The 23,916-nt window shown below is 36.2% G+C and overlaps 3 protein-coding genes across 4 annotated transcripts; all 3 read right to left on the bottom strand.

Moving 5' to 3' along the window:
• Positions 1–18: 18 nt before the first annotated feature.
• Positions 19–3,885, bottom strand: LOC131670639 (uncharacterized). The gene is made up of 13 exons (XM_058946381.1): positions 3,350–3,885; positions 2,985–3,282; positions 2,669–2,904; positions 2,472–2,596; positions 2,302–2,390; positions 2,083–2,223; positions 1,870–2,015; positions 1,385–1,792; positions 1,223–1,311; positions 1,006–1,142; positions 888–935; positions 257–802; positions 19–185 (listed from the first exon to the last, which is right to left on the bottom strand). Exons 1-13 carry the CDS (start codon positions 3,566–3,568, stop codon positions 19–21), a joined length of 2,649 nt encoding a protein of 882 aa, XP_058802364.1. The 5' UTR covers positions 3,569–3,885.
• A 9,900-nt stretch (positions 3,886–13,785) lies between these two features.
• Positions 13,786–15,172, bottom strand: LOC131670669 (wee1-like protein kinase 1-A). Its single transcript, XM_058946454.1, is given in 4 exon segments — positions 13,786–14,000; positions 14,081–14,325; positions 14,327–14,565; positions 14,953–15,172. Coding segments are annotated over 4 exon segments (780 nt in total). The 3' UTR covers positions 13,786–13,924.
• A 2,184-nt stretch (positions 15,173–17,356) lies between these two features.
• On the bottom strand, positions 17,357–22,714 carry LOC131670642 (wee1-like protein kinase 1-A). 2 transcript variants are annotated; one of them, XM_058946387.1, is made up of 5 exons: positions 22,324–22,714; positions 20,743–21,070; positions 19,627–20,123; positions 19,156–19,538; positions 17,357–18,883 (listed from the first exon to the last, which is right to left on the bottom strand). In XM_058946387.1, exons 1-5 carry the CDS (start codon positions 22,538–22,540, stop codon positions 18,542–18,544), a joined length of 1,767 nt encoding a protein of 588 aa, XP_058802370.1. In that variant the 5' UTR covers positions 22,541–22,714; the 3' UTR covers positions 17,357–18,541. The 2 variants fall into 2 exon arrangements, with proteins under 2 accessions (XP_058802370.1, XP_058802369.1); XM_058946386.1 differs by having other exon boundaries at positions 22,261–22,714.
• Between the last annotated feature and the right edge of the window lie 1,202 nt (positions 22,715–23,916).

Below are 23,916 nucleotides of genomic sequence, written 5' to 3' on the forward strand. Positions count from 1 at the left end.
TTTGCAGTTTCTAAATTACTACGAGCAGTTATACAGCTTCAATAAATCAAGACTGGTAGGAGGTGAAATGTCTGTCCACCTTTGGCTTTCAAGATTAATAAGATCAAGTTTGTGTTGGTTGGGTTCCATGTCTTCTCTGTTTTTATCCAAATCAAAAGTCTTTTTAACGATATCTAATGCAGCTTCTAAAAATTTATTGTAAGTTATTGATGCGACATTAACTGTACAAAGTGAAAGACATTAACAATTAACTCACCATCGTACGTCTTCAATTTGAAGTAATTTCTCTTAGTAATATTATGTAGAAATACATGAAACGCATCCTCAATGTATGTCATTCTAATCGTAAAATCTACGTCTCGTTTTGCTAAAAAACTCAATAGTCGGATACCGTGAGAAATAGTAGAAAACTGTAATATTTTCAAAATAGACCAAAAATTTTCTTTCCGATTGTTTTCGAAACTACTCCAATCTTCCCGTAGCTGATGCTTCCACGATATGATTTGCTTTTTATTATTGATATTGCATCTTGAAATTCGCCATAAAATATCGTTTTGAATATATTTGGTTTTCAATTCTTCAACGTCGAATTTAGAACATTCACACTGATATATCATGACCAATTTCAAAATATTTAAACAACAGTTACACGAGTTGATTGTTGTGTCAAACCACGGAATAGAAACTGTCATAAGAGCCGTATGAATGAAAGCTGTTAAATCTCTCGTCATGTGTATCATTGTCACTGGATCTAATTTATATGTTTCTAATTGCGCCGTAAAAATTTCTAAAGCACAACCATCTGTATTTAAAAAATATAAAATCGTAACATCAATTGAATATAACTTTTGATTGTTGCAAACATTAGAATAAATTAAATCCATTACCTAGAGTAAAAGCCGGTGACCCTTTCCAATAAACAACGCCAGTTTTATCTGAAAATCAAAATAAAATTTTTTTACTTGATATCTCTGGTTTAGAAAGCTGTTTGCTTATAATCTTTACCTGAAGAATTGCAAAATGTTTTGACAAAGGTGTCATAATGCGAAAACTCTTTCAGTGATGTACTAATAGGTATGAAACATGCAAGTAATGGTCTGCAAAAAATAATTTCTCTCAATGTGAAGCTTATGCGTTTCAATCTGTAAATAATTAATAATATATAGATATGTATTTTAATATGAAATGTTTTATTCAAAAAAAATACTGATTTTGACATTACCCTAGATTGCAAAATCCAACTGTAGACTGAACATTTATGATTAAAGCTAGTATGGCATTAATGAGACCGGTAAATTGATGAGCTCTTCTCTATTAAAAAATATTTACATGGTTTCATGAAAGTTCTCAACTACTACTAAAAATGAGTAACTTCTTAGCTTACAATAACTCCAACAACGGTGACAAAATCCAAAAATAAATTCAAAAATTCGAAATCTTGACCTTTTTTATCCCACGTTTCGTAACTTTTCATCTGTTTGATATATCTTTGGTACTCAACATCCTTGCTGATGTTCAGCTTAACTTTACCAGCAACAAAATTACCCAGATATATGCAAGACATAACGACATGAGCCAAAGTTCCGATTGCACGACGTGCCTCGATTCCACGTTCAAAGTCATACCAAGAACGAGCTTCGAGGGTAGATTTGGTATGTAATACTGGCATTTCATAGAACTCAGACATATAAAATTCGTTCATGTCGCGAATGTCGTCATTCTGAAGAACTTGCGAGATATTTTGAAGGACTAGAGTTGTGTTTAGAAGAAGCTCTAAAGATGTTGCTACCATCTATAATATTATTTAAATTAAGTAATAAAGCAATTTTCTAAATATTTGCTGTTGTAAATAGAAAAGTAATAATTTACTTTATTGATGATTGGAATGGCTTCGAAAGAATTTATTTCGTCGCTCGATTTATTGACAAGCTTTGCCAAGTCCGGTAAATAAAAATCAGTGCTCAAGTTTTTGTCGTCGACTACTGTTACTTTTGGCTTTGACAACTCTGGGTTTTCTAAAAAATTTAATTTACAATCAATTAATGAAACAACAAACTTCTTTTAGTGAGTTCTTCGCTCTACCGGAAATACGAAATGTCTCCTCATCCTGAATAATAGCTAAATTTCTTTTGCCGATTTTTTCTTCAACTTTCACATCTACTACTGACTTTTCAGGTTGTGATGGCTCAAATGCAAATTGTGGCAAACATTTCAAAGGATACACTAAAATAGAATATCAAATGTATATTATCTAATTATTAACAAAAATTGAAATATTTTAAATACACATATGAAACTCACGAATAATTGTCGATTTTAAATGCTCATTAGAAGAAACTTCTTCAACCTGTATACCAGTTTCTTTTGTTTTTGCTTTCTTTACTGTGGACCTAAAAATAAATTTTCCGATAATATTTATAATAAATGATGTTATAATAAAATGGTCTTTTAAGGATACTATTTGAACTTACATATTTAATGAAGCATTGCCTCTGTCCCTGTTAATTTTACAATAATTTGCTTGAGGTTGTGTAAATTTAATAGCTCCTGACTCTAGCAATTTACATTTTTCAGTCATAGAACTTACTTGCAAATTCTGGAATAATACAATGATCTAGTAAAGTTTTAATATTTAAAGATTACTAAAAATATATTGATTTATAAATACCAATAACTGAATACTTGATTCTAATGTAGCTTTTTCTTTGAGTAATGCATTTTTTTCTGCAGTCATCTGTCGCTCTTTTTCTTCCAATAAACAAGCTTGCTCCTTCTTGACATTTTCTGCTCGAGCTTGAATTTGATTTAGTTGTTGACGAAGGAATTCAGTTTCTCCTTCTTTAGTCATGAAATCTTCCAATAACTTTTTCTTTTCTTCTTTCCACTTTGCAACTTGATCATCATCTGGAGTTGTAGTAAAATTTTATTACAAATTATAATACTACTGATATTTCCTTCATTATATAAAAAATATGGTTTACTACCTGAGACCATAACAATGTTATTTTGAGATGCTGCTTGCCCATTAATTAAAGTAGAATTCATATTGACTTTAATATTAGTTTGAAAATCATCAAATATTATAGCCTGAGTACTTTCAATAATTTCTTTATCTATGTCTGAACAATGGTTTGATGAGATTACTTGAGAGGCTACTATTGGACAATAACGAGCACAACCTCTGAAACCAGAGCTTGTAGATGGAAAAGATTCTAAAGGTGTACTATACTTGGGAGATTTCTTAGGGTTGACAATTGGTTGAGGTTGAACAAAAACTTTTTCCTATTCACGAGTAACAAATTGTTATTCAAACCATTCAACTAAAACTAATATAGAAATATAAAAATACCTCCTGTGTTGCTTGCGATGCAATGATGTCCATCTCCTCAATCTCGTGTTCACCAAAGTCATCACCCCACAGATCCTCCAAATCATTTGGTGTGTTGTTTGATGTAACATTTTGCTGTAGCTTTTGATCCTTTTGTAAATTACTTTGCTCTCTGGTTATATCAAGCTTGATTTTTTTAGCAGGTGAATCATTTTTGCCTCTTGAAAACCTTTTGGACATTTTCAAACTGGAATAGGGATAGAACGCTCGTACTCCACGTGTCAAGAAGAATCCTAAATTTCACTTTCATAAAATTGCAGCTACACTTCGTCTGGTTCATCACTCGAATTTTTGAAAATGTTATCATGTTAAAAAGCACATCTCTGAAGGATTGAGTTTTTTAACAAAAGTTCAATAACGAAAATATTAACGAACTAAGCCTTATTTTGTTTTGCTAGAGTAAACTGTTCATAAATGCATGATCACATCTTCAAAGAAAATTTGTAAGCAACGTAAAAAAAGTTACATTGAAACTGTGCAAGAAAAAAGGCGCGAGATTTATCGCGGTGGCGCGCGACTATAACCTCTAACCTTAGTTGAAAAAAGTAGACCTATATATGTATACACACACACATACATCGTTTGGTATATGGTAATTATACGCGGAAAAAAGTTACAGGCTTTTAAACAATAATATTTCGTAAAAAAGAACAACTTTTTTTTATTAACGTGATGATCTTCTGTTCTAATTAATATTTTAATAATTTACAAAAATCAGTGTATTTGTTGTGTAATAAAAAATTTGGTGTATTTGCGGTTTCCGAAAGTAGATCAAAAGTCACGGCCTTTTCAACAATAAAATATGTAGTCGTTGACGTTTTTTGTTGGTTAATTTGCAATATTTCCAGTTCTAATCATTATTTTTGTAATCTGAAAAAACCAGTACGTTCCTTATAATGAATAAGCAATCATTTGACCCGTTTTCCAGCTCGATAACTTGATTAGCAACAAAGTTATGGTGATTTAAAAATTTAATTTGTTAATAACGAATTATTTTGATCACTTACAGATTTCCACCATCGTGATTATAGTTTTTATGTTTATGCGCTATATAGATAAAGTGATATGTATTACTACATAAAATTTTATTTAAACTGTTTATAGTTTAGGTCTTTTCATTTTGGCTAAAATCATTATTTGAAAAATATTTTTACATTCATGCGAGTGCCTTTTTTTTCTTTTTTACCACGAAAAGTCTTTTACGTTTGCTTTTGCTATGACGAATGTAAAAAAAATTTTAATACGTATAATACAGAAACGCTTATAAAGATTATTATTTGCTTCAATCATTGTAATTTTAATCTGGCTCAATTGATTTTTAAATTATATATTTAAAAAATAAGTCAAATATTTTATTTTATATTTTATTGAGTGATAAATCGAAATACAAAAATTATTACATTTTGTCACAATAATAATTATGACCATATGCTACAGCTGTAGTATTTTTTATTATAAAAGTTTTTCACGTCAATATTGTGTTATTTACATATTACATAGTTATCAAGATGTTATCACAATTTGATTGTTTAACAAAAATTGAATTTTTTAAATTATTTGTTGTTCTATAATTTTCTGTTTAGCCACTTGATATTGATTGAAAAATTCCTTGTATTTATCTTTATTGTATTTCATTTCCTGCTCGAACAAACTATCCGCCTGGTAGCAAAATCCGACTGCATCCATTTCAGCTTGAGTTTTGGTAGAATCGGCTTCGTATATTTAACGCTAACTATATATATTACTGCAATGGTAGGGTGTCTCTCCAATACAGACGTAAATCGCACGCAGCAAGTGTAAAACTTACAAGAAATTCTGAATGCTGCCAACTTCGAAATTCAAAATGAATTGAAAAGACCTCATTTCTGTTGTACGCAGCCTCAAAAAATTGTGCTACGTATATATGAATGCGGACGGATACGGACGCGAATCGCAACTCTAGTAACATCACTAAAAATATCTAGTTCGATTATTTAGTACCAACACTACCGGTAGTGAGCAAAAGTAACTGTTGTTTAAAACTGTAGCGCCGAACGTACCACATTTAATGTTCAAATGTCAGGTCTACAATTTACTTTTCAAATTCTCATGAATATTGCTTATTGATGAGTATGCTAATGTAAAAAAAGCTTTCGGGATGATTAATACATATCATTTATGTATTTTTTCTTCTTCTTCTCATATATTCAAGTACTTCCATAAAATTAAGGCCTAATTCCACTAATTGCAGTTGAAAGTCTATCAATTCTCTATCATTTGCCATCTTATAGACTGCAATAATGTAAAGGTTAGACAAGCGTTCATTAAATGTGGTACACCCAACGTGGATTGAATCGCGACCCCCCCCCAGTTAGGTTGGTATGAGAATTCCGTCGTTGCATCGGAACGAAAAAACCGCGGGAAAATTAAAAAAATGAAAATTCGTTTTAAGACTCGATAAAAAGCTAAAACGTTACTAATTTGTTTTTAGGTTTAAAATTAATTGTTTGCCGAACAATGAATTTAGATGCATGATTATTTGATTTTAGGTTTTAATTATATAATTTAAGAACGAGCGTTATACTATGACCGATCTGAAAACCACCGTTACGGATTGAAAGTAGCAGTCAAAATCAAAGCTCGAATAGCAGACCTGAAAAAGCCTGTTTACACGTGTATATGTCTATTTTAAATGTTTCTTCCGAGTTTCTTATGCTTTTACCTGCTTTTGCTTCAGCAAGGATTTATCGTTATGCTGGCATTTAGATAAGTTATTATTTATTTATTTATTTACTATCTACAATAGAATTTTCCCGCGGTTTCTTCGTTCCGATGCAACGACGGAATTCTCATACCAACCTAACTGGGGGGGGTCGCGATTCAATCCACGTTGGGTGTACCACATTTAATGAACGCTTGTCTAACCTTTACATTATTGCAGTCTATAAGATGGCAAATGATAGAGAATTGATAGACTTTCAACTGCAATTAGTGGAATTAGGCCTTAATTTTATGGAAGTACTTGAATATATGAGAAGAAGAAGAAAAAATACATAAATGATATGTATTAATCATCCCGAAAGCTTTTTTTACATTAGCATACTCATCAATAAGCAATATTCATGAGAATTTGAAAAGTAAATTGTAGACCTGACATTTGAACATTAAATGTGGTACGTTCGGCGCTACAGTTTTAAACAACAGTTACTTTTGCTCTCTACCGGTAGTGTTGGTACTAAATAATCGAACTAGATATTTTTAGTGATGTTACTAAAGTTGCGATTCGCGTCCGTATCCGTCCGCATTCATACGTAGCTATGGGACCGGGGTCTTAATGTCTTTTCTCGCTCCCCACCAAAACTTGACTTCTTGTATTCCGTGAGATGCAGGTAACGATCGCTATCGCCACTACCATTATTACACATATGAAGTGGGCCTCTGTAACCTTGCAACACGTTTCCCCAATCGATTGTGGTGCGGATGCATTTCTGAAAGTGAATTTTTAGATGAAACGGCAATAAATTGTAGAAGTCTCGTATGTTAGTTTTGTCTAAGTCCTTTTCGTAAAAATAGTTCAAGTCGGAAGGCATTACATAAGTTGCTTGAACAATGCACCGAACAAGACAAATACAGCACTGTTGAGAATGACACTGAGCGAACAACTTGATTCATTCTCATTACCTATCTTATCAACGATATATTTCGCTTCATTGTCTACAGTGCTCTGATATGCGGAAATGAAAGACACGCCTGTCTCTATATTCCGCAAAGTGCACATGCCACTTTAATTTTTACGCCTATCGCGTTATTACTTGCGCTGCATCAAATGATTTGCTCATTCGTGATAATCGCTTGACACTGAACAAGATTCTATCGCTCATGAATTGACGCCGAAATGTCTCTTGTATGCTGCTGGTCGACGAATAAAATGCTTACACGTGCCTCAACAAACTTAGCACGGTATGTCAGATTTCTATATGGTTGACGGAAAATGGCAAGTCCCGCGAGTGTATTACCAAACCCGGATAAACGATGCGGTTGCAGTTCACTTTCTCTTTTGGTACTTTTGGTTTTTTTCTCGCTTCTTTATTCGAAGATAAGAATTTCGTATCGTTGCTCGGTGTACAATCTGTTGACAAAACAGTCATCCATACTTTCGAAATAATATTTGCAGAATCTTTGTACACTTTACACGTTTATCGTTCATACAGAAGACTATTTGTTACTTCCCTAACAGATTAAGCAACAAATAGTTATTCCTATTTCATTTTTCTATGTATCTGTGACGATCAACCGTCCATTACTTATGTATTTACAATGATGTGGCAACGACAAACTGTAAATAATAACAGACTAAAATTTTTTAACAAGAAAATGAACGATCACTTTTCCGAGAGACTATAGAGAGTTGAGATTTTAATATTAAAAAATAGAAGTAGATGATGGATGTAGAATAAAAGGCATCATTAGATAAGTTCAAATGTGCCATTAATATTTCAAATGAAAAATATTTCCGGAGATATATAATCTGTTACCCTAATCGCGCACTTTTTCTGCTATACAACTTGTTTATTTTCGCCCGATGGAAAATTTTGTAAATAAAATTGTTGTGACTCAAGCTTTATGGAAAACTTCTTGATAGATTGCCATTGCGATGTTTTAAATTGTTTGCTAAGAGCTTTCACTTGTTGTTGCTGTTCACAAATAGTTATTTAAATCATTTTTCACAGGTTTTGAATTAACCGGATAAAAGATTGGATCCGTTTTTTTTTGCTATTTTACTCTGTGAAATTTGACGTTTCGCAATAGACAAAAATGCTTTATCACGAAATCATCTCGAAATAGTCTGTCTCGATCCAATAGTCGAGATGATCTGAAAAAAAATATTACAATAAGCCTATTTTTATTTTTACACGTGGGCAGATAAAAATAGTAACCAAGGACGTTTCATTACAAAGCGGAACTTGCTTGCAGTAGAAAACGATTTTCTTCAAGGGCGTTTCGACAAATCGTTCGAAAGTTGTGAAGACAATAATCCATGTTTCATTGGAAAGATTTGATGGTTATTTATTCGTTTATTGTGGTTTCTCAAGGTGATCACTTGTATTAACTGTATTAAATCACGACAAGTAACAATTGCAATGGGCACGGCGACGATGTCCGCCGCCTCGGCTCAGTTGCCGACAGGCACAATCGGCTTGCAGCGTCCGCCCACGAGCCGCAGACCTTGGGGGCAGCGGCAGTGTCCGTAGATGCAGGCCATGTTTCCAGGACACAGGCCGCGGGGACCGCACACGATCGGGTTTTCGGCAGCCAGTGCCAGCGTGCCACAGCAGATTACCAGCAGAACGGTGAACAGGAGCTTCATCTCCGGCATATGGCGTAGAGACTGCTTGAGCTCCCCGGCGCTTCGTCGGTTTTTATACCACTTGCGCTGTTTTGCTTTCCTCCGCGCGGGAAATTTTTCCTTTTTGCTGCATCGTCGAGCTTCGCTCGTCGTGGGAATCACCTTTGCCCTCTTCTCAGCCTCGTACGCGCTATTACCGTCTCAAAGTTTGCCACTCGAATAATTTAAGATCACATTACTACTGCGTTATTATGCAAACAAAGGTTTCGACATTTTGTTACCTAACATAGAGCGAGAAAATAGCTGGTAGTCGAAACAGTGCAATAATCAGATTATTGGAACTGATTTTCGGTTTATTGTGCAATCAATCATTGCAGATGCGATACTTTTTATCATATCATAGCAACGAGACAGTTGCAAGTTTAGTTATTTTTCTTTTGCGCATCGTCAACCTTTTATTTTTTTCTTTTGCCTTTTCTTCGCGGTTCGACCAGAATTGGTCACTTAGATATTGCGTCTCTGCGATATACTTTTTTCCAAACTATCATTGGACTTAATCAATTTCGAATGTCTCCATCAAACTATTTTTGTAAAAAGAATTAATGATAAATGGCTCATTTTTGAAAAAAACGAGCTGTCATTCTTTCAACTACTTACTTCGAAAACAATTGTATAAACACTGCGTATCAATGGTTGAAATGAAAAATGTATAGAATAACTATTTCATTTTGTCTGATTGATAGACGACTTTTCAGATAGAATTCAAAAACTGACGCGAGTGTCATACTGTTGAAGCTAACATGTGACACAATAACATAGAATGAATGTTATATTTGCTTATTTACAATTGCCAGGATACTCGAAGAAAAAATATATTCAGCTGCATGGAAAACTTGTGCCTTTTGTTATTTTGAAAAACATATGCATCACCGAAATTTTTCCCGCGACGACTGGCACGAAGTCGATTATTCGATATGTCCTCTTGTTTTGCACACTGCGTCACTTGTTACATTTTATGATTCATCATGAAAAAAAATAGAAACATGTATATTCACATTTGCATACAATTATAAGCAAATTACAATTATAAATTACATGAATACCAAGATATAACAACAATAATAAAAAATTCCTAAGCATTGATTAAATAGTTAAATAAAATGTCCGTATTAGGGACTAAAAAATAACGCACGCTGCATAGACGAATAGAGAGTTTCTCGTCTCGTGTACCTTTCCACGCACGCTTCGCTCGGGCGTAAACGCCACACGAGACCAGAATCTATTTTCCCGCACTTGTATCGTAATGTACTATTTTGTACAAGGGTTTTTACGACGCTGTGACGGTCGTGTTCGCTCGAGAGAGCCCGACTCACCTTCTCCTTTCAAAGGCGCTCCCCCACTTTCTCTGACCTCGGCGCGCGCGTATCGGCACTATCCGAGTAACCAAGAGTTCGCCCTTCCTACTCCCTCACGCGCCCCGTTTTCTCTCTCTGCAGCCTACCGGCTTAAAGACAGTTTATCAGCTGCCTCCGCTGTATCAAGTGATCTTCGATACCCAGAAGCGAAGCTTCTCGCGAGGTCTTACAGCCTCCAAGAGTCAAAGTCTCGGAGCTCGCGGCTTTAAGGCCGTGACGACTTCTTTGCGCCCACGCTCGTTATTTTGAGCTTTGAGCAGAGGAGAGAAAAAGAGATGCCGGGGAATAGACCGATCCTTTCCCAATGAAACGAGATTTCGCCGCCTTTTTCATCGTCGCCTAAATCTATTTTACAACCTTATTTCGCTAGTTCGATTACATTTAAGGCATTAAGAGCAGCAACGTTTTTATTACCACATAATTGGGGAAAAACGACACATCCAAATTGGAAATTTTTGAGGAAACCCCAAATTGCGGCGGCTTCGGAAACAAAGGCTATCTCGCACATGGGCCCTCGCCAGCCAAATCAGGCTTCGCCTCGAACAGTCGGCTCAATGTTTCGAAAGAGCCAATTTTGTACGAATTGTATTTGGAAAAGTGATTTGCATTCGAAATTGATTTAATCCAATTCTACGCAGTAAATCTATCAAACTATATTACTTTTTTTCTGATAATTATCTTTCCTTTGGTTTAAATCACGGGTACAAATTTCTCCATTTACTGTATATATATTTTTATGACCTAAATATACCCGTACAGGCCGGGATTTCAAGATCTCATTTAAGCAGTATTAGCATGCAACTGCAAGCAAAACAGAGTGAAAGTTCTTGCAAGTGCTTCGAATAGTTGAGTAAATTAACGGTACGCATAATTGGGATATATTTTGAATGAATTCATTTTTTTTCACAGTACAAGCATTACAATCTACCAGTAACATTAAAATCCAAATGTCACTTGAAAAGCATCGGCGATGAGCGGCACGCAGCGGTCATCGCGGCAAACATGACCCGCGCTGCACTTGACAGTCATACACTTGTAGGGGAACGGAGATTGGCCTGCAAAGTCCGTTTTGATAAATCGTGTCTTAGAGTCGAACGTACAATCCATCGATGCAAGCCTGGCGCCCGGGGCAGGGTCTGGTGGCGTTGCACGTGGTGCTGCAGCACGCTTCCGCGCACTCGACTGTCGCGCAAACTGGAAGCCTGTTGGCGCTGTCTGCCATCGTAAATACGAGCACCAGAGCGAACGCAAACTTTATTTTTTGGCTAGCTTAAGACTTCGAGGCTCTACGTTCTTTCCATGTTTCGCTGCTCCCTTATGTGGACTGACTCTCTTTCCTTATTATTTGTGCAATTGGCCTTTACGCTCAACCTTTCCTCATTGCCGGGAACTTTTTCTGTGCGTGTTTGTTGGTGTAAGCGATCATTATTCGTGTACGAGATCTTTTTTTTTCTCAGTTTGCATTTGAATAATAAAGCGATTTTACGAAATCATAGACATTTGAAAATAATGAAAATATGATCATATTCATCAACGTATGGAGAATCTCGTTGCTCGCCATAATTAATATTAAAATTGACAAGTAACATTTATTACGAAAAATACTACGCTTCTGTACATGTAGACTTTATGACTCTCTTTCTCTTTCTAAGGCCTGAATTTCAACCATCAGTGTGCTGTTTACAGAATGTATGTTGTAGTTTAGATAATTCATTTGTAGATTCTACATTTTTCATTGATTTAGTACACGCAATCAAAGTAGTTCCTTAAATTATTGAAGTGTGTCAAATTGAGTGATAGCGAAATACGTGCGACCGACTGAGAGGCCGAGAAGGATTACAGAATTGTAAAGGACAATCGCGAAAAAAAACCAAGTCTAACACATGTGTTGACGATCAAAGTCAAAGGTAAACAAATAAGACTTAGATATTTTTTCTAATATATGATATACTAGGGTAGTTCATTATGGAAAATAAATAAGAGTAATAAATAAACCAATATGGCCTACTCAATACTGGGTGAAGAGTATAGAATATATTTTTGTTTAATTTAAAATAGTAATAGATAAAGAATGAGATGTAAAATGAAAGGCGGCGCAAACAAATAAATCTCACTTTGAAATTTTTAATGCCATAATTGAAAAGGTACATGCAGAGGTGTGTAAATTATGAACGATAGGGCAGAACTGTAAATGAACTAAATGTGATGAAATTTGAAAGGAAAGATATTTATCCTACATAAAAAAACAGTCTTAGATGGTGAAAAAAAACAGCCTTTTAAATATGGAAGAATAATATAAAAAATAATATAAAGAACGATCGTGTCCTCTGCTAAGGCAACGGGTAACCCGCTCCTTAGACTCTAAAAGTGTCGCTAGTCACACAAATATCTCACAAGTACAAGACTACTTGAGATACAAGAATGTGGGCAGTTTGAGCAGAAAAATTACTTGCTCAAGTGAATGATTTCCGAGAGCGTCGCTGAACGAGAGATCAAGCTAACACGTCGAATTCCCGAATGTGGGGCTCTTTGTGTTTCATCACTTTTCCTGTACGGAGGCTACAGAAATTCACCCTTCTTTCTGGTCTTTTTTCAGAAACGAATATGTCATAATTGCAAGGACAAGGCGGGCGTAGTCCAAGTGGACCCTTCGGTTATCTGAATACATTATGGTGCTTATAACAAACAAAGCTACATAATTTAAACAGAAAATTCGTGAGGAATGCCTTGGATGACTGATGTCGTCGCAAGTAACACGGAACAATCGTCTAAAAACAACCGTACTCGACAACTGATATCCGTCGAACGCAGGCTTCACGCCAATGCGGCATCTTGGTGACGATTTTTGCTGTACGACCCGAGATGGTGAAAAAACGTGCGATCTCGCCGCTACTTTAACGCCGTCGCGATCAGCCGTCGACTAATCGATCCACGGTAAACTTCCTCTCATTCGAAACGATGTATACAATCAACGCAAATAGTCCAAAGCCAAAACGAATACTATTCAAAGAAAGAAAACATTGTTAAGTATAATGATAATTGAGGTAATCTACAAAAGTAATCATATCAAATACAAAAATTGCAATTTTTATTCAAGTCAAATTATATACAATGAAAAAAATACATTAGACTGTGTGGCTAACTTGCTATGAATGTAAATAAAAAAAAGGCGTCGATCGCAGATGAACGCAATCCAAGCAAAATAAAACACATCCAAATTCACAGGTCATTAGCCGAAAATTCTAGGCTTTACATTTCTTTATTCGCATCAATTTTTTTTCACCATTCCTCGACTTCATCGATCCGTACACAAACTCGTTCGCGATATCAGTAGTAGACGGCCTTTGGGATGGATCGACGCTCACCATGGCTCTCATCAACTTGTTGAGTTTGTTGTGTTGTAACGCGACAATTTGTTAAGAGCGCCGTCGCGTATCGCTCGCCATTTGGATCCTTTCTTCGGGAATGGGCCACCGCCGGCAACTTCGTAAATGGTTAGTCCAAGAGCGAACATGTTTGCCTTCGCCAAATCAGTGTAATCCTCGCACGCTATTTCTCCGCTTAAGTATCTGAAACGATATAAAGCAACCGTTACGAAATCTATCGAATAACTGGAGTTTTCATATAACTGCCGCGGTACAACTACACACCTGCAGTCACCTTTGTTAACAATTTCCGTAGTGTCGATAATCGAGGCAACGTGGTCGAAATCGCCGATTTTATAGACGACTCGTTCCTTGAAATGGCGTCCCTGATGAGCTCGCCACTCCGCTCGTAGGTTAGTTGTCTCGGCGTTCAGACTCGTTCTCTCAAAAGTAAGATGTTCTTGGGTTTGATGTCCATGTGGGCTAGTTTACTACCGCGGATGTACCTGGAAGTCAGACCGTACATTAAATTTGATTTTTCGCAAAAATATGCAACAAGTTGTCAATAAATGTCACATCAACTTACCACAAGCCTTTGGCAATATCCAGCAAAATCCGGCAAACCTCTTCCTCCATGAACCATTTGTCGTTGTCGCTCCTAGTTTTGCTCGAAGCTGCCAGATTACCGCCGTTGCAGTACTCCTGCTGAATGTTCATTCTGTTGTCCTCGACCCAGGCGGAATAATACCTCACGTCATTCAGACGATTGTTGAGCACGGCATTGGTGTGAACCTCGTTCTTCGCTCGTCTCTGAGCGTGGTTGCTTTCCAGTCAAACGTCGGCTGCGTTTGATTGCGTAGACGCGACCGTCGAGACGATTGATGCAACGATAGACGGAACCGAACTCGCCGCTGCCGATCAGGTTCAGCTCGTGGAATTCATGCTTGTCGCGAGTTGTGCAAGTCGAGAGTAGTTCCAGCGTTGTCGATAGCGATGTGGGTGGCAACGTGCTTGGAGATTCCTTGACTGACTCCACTTGAGGTTGAGTAGGGGATTCTTTGCATTCCCAGTCTGAAACGAAAAGAATGCAAGTTTCCGGTAAATATCTACGTTTAAAAAAATCGTTATTTATTAATTCGATTGAGCTTCGTTTAATTAGATCCAATCTGAAATTTTAAACCTTGATATTTTTTACGTCGCTAATTAATTCGCTAATCCAATCGATAAATAAAAACAAATAAAGGTTTTTGATTGCAAAAGTGTTATCTCTTACATAAAAATTTGTACTTCAAATTTTTCAATAAAAATACTTAGATGGCGCGTCCACGCCGATATCAATAGATAATTTACTTTTGCTATAGTGAAACTAATTTTTTTTATTGATTCGTGAAATAAAACAACAATAATCAAACAATGGCCTTTCCTAAACAATATCAATTAGGTTTGCCCGAAAATCACGACGGATAATAACAGTATAAATCACCTTCTGCGTCGATTGTCTGGAAATAGTTGTTTCATTCTCAATTTTGTAGTCGTCCTCGGCGATCGGCGCAAAAGGATTCACAGTAAAAATCAACTGCACGGTCTCCTCGTGATCTTCAATTTCCTCTGCGTTGTTGTGCGACGATGATAAAAAAATCGCTTTAAATCGCCTACACAGCGAATTCACGCAGGCCATTTTAGCTCTTACACATGCACTCTTCGCTTTGGAGTGCCTGCACTTTGTACGACGTGCAAAACATAAAATTACCGATTCACGCGTTTCACAAATATCACAGAGAAAGCTCAACTTTATACAGTATCATACATAAACACACACAACACACAAACATACGAAATAAGAATAGTTGAGGTGATCACATGTTTACTCGGCAGTGTCTAGCTGGAGCAACGACTGATTAGTTACTAGCTTTTCCAACCGTATGGCTTGTATTTCCCAAAATCCAAACGAGAAGGGACGCTACCCCCCCCCCCCCCCCTCTTTCTCTCTCTTTTTCTCTCTTTTTCTCTCTTTCTAACTGTGTTTATGCACGAGCGACCCAAATGGCAGGTATATGGAAAAACGTATGGGAACCCTAGGCGACATCGTTTGAATTTTCACTGCAGATGTCGGCTGGCATTACAGCTCCGAAACTGACCTTTAGCGCTCGGTAAGTTCATTGCGAGACTTATGGATTCTCCGGTTGCATCGGGAACATTGCGCTATGGTGGGTGTGCTTATGATATTAAGATATTTAGGATATTCTTCGTAGAAAACTTTCGGGAAACTCGTTGCAGACTGTATTCAGTTGCGTGCTTAAACGAATGGAAATAATTTTTGTTTTTTAAGTGAAGAAGATAACAGCACATCTTTACTTCCTTATTCGGTTAATGCGGAAAGTCGAGAATGATTTGTAAACTACAGGTGTTATTTACGATTGATAAATACTTCGTTGGTTGAATTAAGTTTGGTAAGACTGCATATTATGATCGCATTATCGTCACGTATTTGACATAAAAAATTGTAATTGATAACTGACCATTATTTTTCACAAATAAACAGTGATATTTATATCGAAATATTGATTGAATGAAATTTGAGAAGACGTACTTTAGAAAAAAGATTAAAAAGCCAATTTGGTTAAAGTCGATTTATTAATAAAAAATTTACAAATAAATAAATAAAAAAATGTACAGCGACGATTTATAATTGACGATTTACATTTAAAAAAAATTAATCAAAAAAATTTTGCGAGGAACAAATTCGCGTCTCAATGAACGGGTCACATTAAATTTGTTTTTTATTTTTTTCAGTTTCATTTATTATCAATTTATTACAAAAAATATTACTCGTATATAATAATTATGTAAGATAAAAAAAAACAACGCCATCTACACCTCGTTCACGGATCGGGGATCCACCCACGTTTTGATAACGCAAACGAGTTGGAAGAAACACTCATATTCAACTACGATCACATATTCATTTTTTTATTTTTTCATTAAATTCGTTTCAACAATTTTTTCAATTTCATATCCCTTTCTCGTAATCGTTGACGGGTCTTACCATGTATATCTACACTGCTTTACAAACAATGACCTCGCATTATCTGTGACACATACACTAATTCGTATACTTTGTGTACAATTCTTTTTTTTTATTTTCATTTGAGACGTTTGCAATACGAAAAGGATTAATTCATTTTCTCTAATTCAAACTTACGAGTTTGCTTCGACTTCAAATTTTTTCGTTGATTCTTTACGAGAAAAAAATTAGTGACATTTACTACCACTATCGATTATCGCCCGATAAGGGTAGGCTTAACAACGAGTGGCACTTCATATCGATGTGACATCTGAACAATGGGAATTAAAAAGTTAATTGGTAAACGTAACGTGGACTAAAAAGATACTATATTACAGATTTTAGGATTTGAAAGATAAGTTCATGAACTGGATCCTCTCTATTTGAAAAATATACACATATCGCAGTTCATTGTCTTTATACTAAAGCGTACAAGATTTTTCCTTCTATATTAAAAAATAATTTTTTCCTTCGTTCTGCTTACACTTTGACGCACTTGTAAATGAGCGCGATTGAAGTTATATGAAGCGATTGACAAAAATTTTTTTTCTCTATACTGGCGATCCATACAAACGTGACAATATACTTTCGTTTTGAGGTAGAGAGCGAAGCAACAGGTGGTTATCATGCTTCACTATAGCATAAACGACTCAATTATTACCCGTTACATTAACTACAAACTAGAACTATACGTACACTTTGAAGAGTTATAGGTAACTAAAAGTAATTTGGTTATATTAAAATGATATTGAAACGATAAAGTAATTTGGTTAAATTAAAACGAAAAAACTGTCTCGATTTGTAAGAATCTCCTAATTTTTTTAATTTTGAATTTAAACAATTCAACACACTCCTACAATAAAGAAATTTATTTTATGATTAACTCATACTTAGGTGCACCGCAACAATAATTGTCAGAAAGCAGCGTAACTGCTTTCCATGCAAATTAATTCACCACACACGCTGTTTAAATTACTGAAAAAAAATACGCCCTCTCGTTCCTTAAGATTATCATTCATAGTCATAAAAATACTTTTTTATACTATACAACGTAATATAGCGTGAGCGATAAAGAGGAATACGTTAAGTTTACGACCGATGAAATTCCAAACCGTTTTACAAAAATGTTAAATTTTTTCATTTTTTTTTTCAACAATGAGAGCAATGCTGTTTAATCAACTCTGAAGTATAATATACATCGACTTAAAATGCTGTGACTCGCGACATCTTATACAGAGTTAAATTGCAGAGATTGGCTTGGATCGCGAAGTTACAGTTTCGATTAAAATTAAAAAAATACCTTGTCAGCTTTGTAAAATAATGGTTTATGTTTATTAATAATGCATAGTCCGTGTCTCAGCTAACTTATAATTTCATGATTGAGATAAAAGAACGAAATATAATTATTGAATAGCAAATCTAGTAAACATATGATGATTCTCGATTTCTGTAGAAATTCTTAGAGTATATTATTGTTTCTTCCATAAAATATAAAATAAGATGTGCACTGTGTTTTGTAGAATATATAATAGAAAAAGATTATTTTATAAATCTAAACTGTTTGAATTGTTCAGTAGAAGAATGATATACGTTCGGAAAAAAGATCTTTTGTATTTCAGTATAAAAAGTTTAACCGATTTGTCAAATATATAGTATCTCTAGTTATTCATAGAATTCAGCGAAAGATACATATACATCTGATGGTACATCTAACGCATGCAAAGCAAATGTAATTTCGTTGATTGTCTAAAAAAGAACAGAAGAAAAAAAACCACCGCGCTGATCAATATTTACACGAGAACGAGCAATTTCACTCTGCATAGAACGACCAGTTCTTTATGCAACGCAACCGAGAAAGAAAACATATTCAACGGACGCACATATCCATTAAATTTTTCCCAAATAAGAGCCCGTAAACTTACAGCCTAAGACCGGATATCACAATATCAGCGAATACAAAAAGCGATTGCAGCAAAAGCTAAATCAAAAGTTGGTAGCGCTGATGCTGCGATTGGTTTTCCTGCCGATTACCCTCGACGACGTTCTCGTTGGCGTCGGTCTCAATTTGTATCCGCTTGTTGCTATAGGTACTGCCGTTGTCGATGCCGTCGTTGGGCCGTTCAATGCCACTACGTTTGGTGCAATGGTTTGTAGACATTTTGCTGCTTCTTGTAGTTGCTTCGAGAGAATCTCATTTTTCAACCGTTCGGCGTTTAATTCTCGCCTTAACTGTGCTTTCGTCTTGTTGCCGTTGGGACTGAGAACTCGATGTTGGATTAGGGTTACTGCTGATGGACGCATTTCCGGGTTCGGATGAATCATTTGCTGTAACGATTGAATACTGTAAATGAGTCTGCTAAAGCAGTTAATTTTATTGGAATTTCCGTTAAAATAAAAAACCGGAAATTTTTATCAGATCTCAACACTAAAAGAATTTCTATAACATAAGGAATATTTCGTTGATGCACTTTCCAAGGAGATTCAGTAATTTTGTGGAAGTCGATGTTCTACTGAAAATAAATTAACACCGCTACAAGCTCAACCGATCGTCACTTGTATCTCGATATTTAAATATAACGATAAAGAAAAAAATGTACCTTAAGCAAATCATTGAATTCTCTGCTATACTGAGGCAGATCCTCGAGATTTCCGCGTCTGATCTCGTGCCACTCTTCACCATTTTTCGGCAAAGGACCACCACCTGCGGCCTCGTACATGGTCAAACCCAGGGCGAATATATCCGCTTTGGTCAGATGTGTGAAGTCCTCTTGAAGGATTTCAGTCGGTAGATACCTGCAGTCACCCTCCTCGACTTGCGGGTTATTTATCGAAGTGACATGGCCTAGATCGCCGATCTTATAGGTGATCTCCTCCTCGGTCTCTTCTTCGTCAAAGCCATCGTCAGCCGAGTCATAATTCACTCGCAGTTGACTCTTTTCGCGCGAGATGAATATATTACCCGGCTTTATGTCCATGTGTACTGTTTATATAAATAAATCATTTAGCTAAGGCTCTCAAGTGGTCATTTAAATTAACTGTTACTAAAGAAACAGTAATAGGATATTTACCGAGCTGCATGCTGTGAATATATCTGAGGCCCTCTGCGATATGTAAAAGTAGTTGCCTGAGCTCAGCTTCAGAGAAGTGCCTGCCCTCTTTGCTGTTCTTAGCAATAGCATCAGCTAAACTCCCACCATTACAATATTCATTCTGAATGATCATGTGATCATCCTCAGCCCAAGCCGAATAATATCTAACGACATGCTGATGTTTGCCAAGTACTGCGTGAGCGTAGACTTCATTCAAGGCATTCTTCTCGTTGACGCTTCCAGCAACTGGCTTGATGCTCTTTTTTACTGCATAGTTACAACCGTCCAACCTGTGCGTGCATTTGTATACCGAACCAAATTCTCCTGCACCTAATTGCTCTAGTTCCAGGAATTCTTGGTAGTAGCGTGAGATGTTGGAGTCGTGAAGAGCTACGCGCTTTGTTGGTTGCTCCACATCGTTGTCTGACTCGTCTGTATCCACTAGGTCGAACTTTGGTATTCGCAGCTCTGGTGATCTATTAAATTTGAAAATTGTATTTTTGTTAGTTGATTTTTATAGAGGATTTGCTTTCAAACAATATTTAAAAAATCTATATGAAAATTTATCTATTTCGTGAACCGCATAATTACTATTGTGAGGTAAAATTTAAAAAAATATTAACTTGCAAAAATTCTTAACAGTTGACATGAATCATGAAAAAAATTACATAATTTTATTGCAACATAATATCCCAGCTTGCCAATAAAGTATTGAACTTCGAATAACAAGTATTTACAGTGGAATGATCAAAGTTGAAATTTGTAATTAATTTCTAGAAAAAATATAAAAATATAATTAAACTTTTTTTTTAATAACAATGTACTATGTCATGAATTGTTGAAAGATATACATTAATACGGTAACCATTAAATTAATTGATTAACAATTTACTTTGTAAAAATTGTGAATGTTCAATTTTTAAAGAAACTGGTTTTAAAGAAATTGATATTTTAGTATTTTTCAGTAATGTTTTAAATATTAAAACATTCTTAAAAAAGAACCAAACAATAATCATTCTACTCAGTAATAAGACTAGCATCTTCTAAATAACTCAAAACATAATGCTCTCTGAAATGTGAAATACACAAACTCACCCAATAAGACTTCGTTTAGATCTTGTCCTTTTCCTCGCTGTAAGCAACATCCCGTTCGGCGTGAAAGGATTGATATTCGCTTGTGGCTTGGTATCACCATTTTTGAGGTGGTGAAGAAGGTGATGCTGATGGTGATAAGCGGTTGGCACGGCTTTTGGCTTATCCGGATGAAAGAGTCGGGTTCCTTTATTGGGTATTGGCGTGTGCATAGCACTTTTCTCGATTAGTGTCTTAGGCGTCGCCGGCGAGTCGAATAGTCGCAGGGCACGGACTCGCTTGTACGGTGGACTACATGCTACGCTATTCTTGTGATAACGGCCCATAGGTCCTGCATGTTTTTGAAAGATATTAGATTTTATGCCCATTATTGCAACTATATGATTGCTTGTATTATGCATCTGCGTGGATAGTTTGTAATACAATATTTCATTCCACCATTATTAAATTTTAATTTACATGGCGACACCATAGAATGAATATTTTTAAAATATTTATAGGCTTGTAATCATTTCATGATTGTTTATTACCAATCTCGTCTGATAAAAATTAGAATTCCTTCCGTACTTAAATAAAGCTTTTTAGCGAGTAAATTCGTTAGAATTTCTTTTTCAACTGGTTAAATAAATGTGTAGTATTCGGAATTGGCACAGTAATAATATCTTCATCAATTTTACCACACATGATGTATGAACGTACTTTACATTTCATTTATTCGACTTCAAATTAAAGTAAAGTACGTAACTAAGGAACGTGACTACTGCAATACTAACTGTGCTGTTTAATCATTTTTGAAAATAGATCGGGCTAATTAAAATCTCTACCGATCGTATGTTTCAAGTGGACGTAAGTAATTAATAAACACAATTTACAACTATCATTTTTGTTACCCGAACTCGGATTGATCGGATTAGAGGCTTTTTTAAGATGTTTACAAACGGGCTTTTTTTATTATTGTAATTCTAACATATAAATTTATTTTCGTAACAATAATATTTTTGTTTTGTATGATTCATTCACATCATATGTTGTTTGATCAAAGGCGACGTTAATACATTGTATCAAGTTCCGCCACTGTAACAGTATATTTTAATTATTAGGTCTTTTTATAGACACGATGTGAAAGTTGATTTTTTAAAGGTCACCGCATGAATTACAAAATTTGAAAAATCACCTGGCGCAAGCACGCGATTGGCTTGGCATAGCAATCCGATTTATAAATATGCAAATTATTACGAGAAAGCGGGTGATGTTATCTATTCTTGTACTTTTGGCCAGCAATAGTTACACTTCAAAAATACAGAACTTTTTATTTTTATAATTACCGAATATATGCTGCAGTATCAATTGAAATTACTTTTTTCTTTTGCTTCAATCGAATCCTCGCGTTCGCATACACGTACATTATGCGTGTCATTAAAAAAAGGTTACTTCCTACCATACTGCTCGCGCACACATACGCACAACACAAAAGATAGCAGAGCGAGTGCGAGCGAGCGTATACAAATAAAATATGTTAACCTGACAGCGTCGCCGATGGCGTACGATCCTGTCCACCATTAGTAGCAATCGTCGTCGGCTCACCGTCATCGCTGAGATCCATTGAATTTTCGAAATCCAGCTTTCTCGGCTGTACCATGTAACTACCGCCGTCGTCGCTATCGCAATCGGCGTCAAGCTCGCAGCCCGAGCTGTTGGTTACGTTGAGCATATCGACATTCGACGAGCCCGGCGAATCCAAATCGTCCTCGTCTGTGGCCACGATGAGCTCGTGGCCCGTCGTCACCACTGTCTCACACATGCAGTCACACTTGTACTATTTTTATTATTGATCGATCTTAAACTGAAGTTCTGTATTCACTCACTTTCGCGACGAAAAGGGCCACGGGCGCCCTTTTTCTAACGTTAACTTGTATATTTCTGTCGTTGCAGAGAAATATACGTCGGATTGACGCTCCTTCAAACAGAACACTAAACGTACTACTACGCTGAGTGTTCGTTATGGCTGCCTAAGTCGTCGCCGTATGGCCGATAGATTCAAAAGCAGAGAGACGACCAATCGACGCCGCGCTTTCAAATTTTACCAGTCGGATGAGGTTATGAGCGGCGAATTCTGATTGGTCGCTGAACAGCGACAATACGACGCCTTTGTCTGTGTGCGCTTGGGGTTGTGAGAAAAAGAAAGAGAGAACGAGAGAGAGAGAGAGAGAGAGAGAGAAAGAGACTGAGAGAGAGAGTGAGCGAGTGAGGACCTCGTATATATACTGCCGCTGCCACGTTTTTACGCATTGTTTTTTCGAGCAGCCGAGTTTATTTTTAGGACGTATATATAGAGCTAGACATACGTGTGAGGAAAGGGTACTTTTGGAGAACTGCGATTTTAGAAATAACGGGGTGACGATCAGGTTTTTTCTAAGATAGAAATTCTGGTGATATGCTTTTTAAAAACAGCTTCTCGTTTTCATACCCCATTACTTCAATTCCAGATTTCTTTCGTAAGAAAATCATCTTGACTGTTCTTAATCTTTTCTTTGGGCGAATTGTTAGAAAAGTAACACAAATAGATTGTTACAATTAATTTTCGTTGCCGCATTTTTTGTCATTGACGTACAGTTTATTTACAACACGCTCACGTTCTGAAGCAAAATAGATCAAGAACGCTCTAAACAAAACAATGTTAATAATCTCAGTCAGTACGAACAAAGGCGATGTACTCGTTATTACATTCTCGAGATAAGCATTTAAAAGCTCTCTCCCTTGTCTGCGAAGGAAAAAACGAAGGAATGATTTCCCTCCTGTTCAGTCCTCATTTTAAAAACCCATCGGAAACCTCGCGGCCCGTTAAATAGATAAAAGAAACCCAGGCCGCGCGAGCCATGAAAAATCCTGTACCGACCTGCAATTTTTCGTGCGGCCCGCGAGAAAGAAAACTCAAACGGCCACAGAGCGCTGTAACGCTGCAGCTTCTGTCTCGCTCCCTTGTTCTGCGCGCCCGTCATCCGCACCTTGCCAAAGAGAGTGCAGTTATAGTCTCTCCCCTATTTGAAAGCGCTCTTTTCTTTTTGTCGCTACGGTACGGATGATGCATTGCTTGCGAATGCCCGGAGAGAGGCTGGCGTGTTTTTATCGATGAGTAATCGTCGCCAAAACTTGTTTTCAGGTGATGAGTAACTGATT

The sequence above is a fragment of the Phymastichus coffea genome, unplaced genomic scaffold (assembly GCF_024137745.1).
Source record: "Phymastichus coffea isolate CEN01 unplaced genomic scaffold, Cenicafe_Pcof_1.1 PCOF00113, whole genome shotgun sequence".
Classification (NCBI taxonomy): Eukaryota; Metazoa; Arthropoda; class Insecta; order Hymenoptera; family Eulophidae; genus Phymastichus; species Phymastichus coffea.

Bases quoted from the DNA above. Each gene is read 5' to 3' on its own strand.
- LOC131670642 (XM_058946386.1), bottom strand. From the start codon at position 22,540: ATGTGTGAGACAGTGGTGACGACGGGCCACGAGCTCATCGTGGCCACA. The intron at 20,124-20,742 runs GTGAGTTTGTGT...CAAATTTAATAG, and splicing joins TCTAAACGAAGTCTTATTGG to ATCACCAGAGCTGCGAATAC. The intron at 19,539-19,626 runs GTAAATATCCTA...TTATATAAACAG, and splicing joins TATTCACAGCATGCAGCTCG to TACACATGGACATAAAGCCG.
- LOC131670639 (XM_058946381.1), bottom strand. From the start codon at position 3,568: ATGTCCAAAAGGTTTTCAAGAGGCAAAAATGATTCACCTGCTAAAAAA. The intron at 2,224-2,301 runs GTGAGTTTCATA...ATTCTATTTTAG, and splicing joins TTTAAAATCGACAATTATTC to TGTATCCTTTGAAATGTTTG. The intron at 803-887 runs GTAATGGATTTA...TTTTAAATACAG, and splicing joins GTCACCGGCTTTTACTCTAG to ATGGTTGTGCTTTAGAAATT.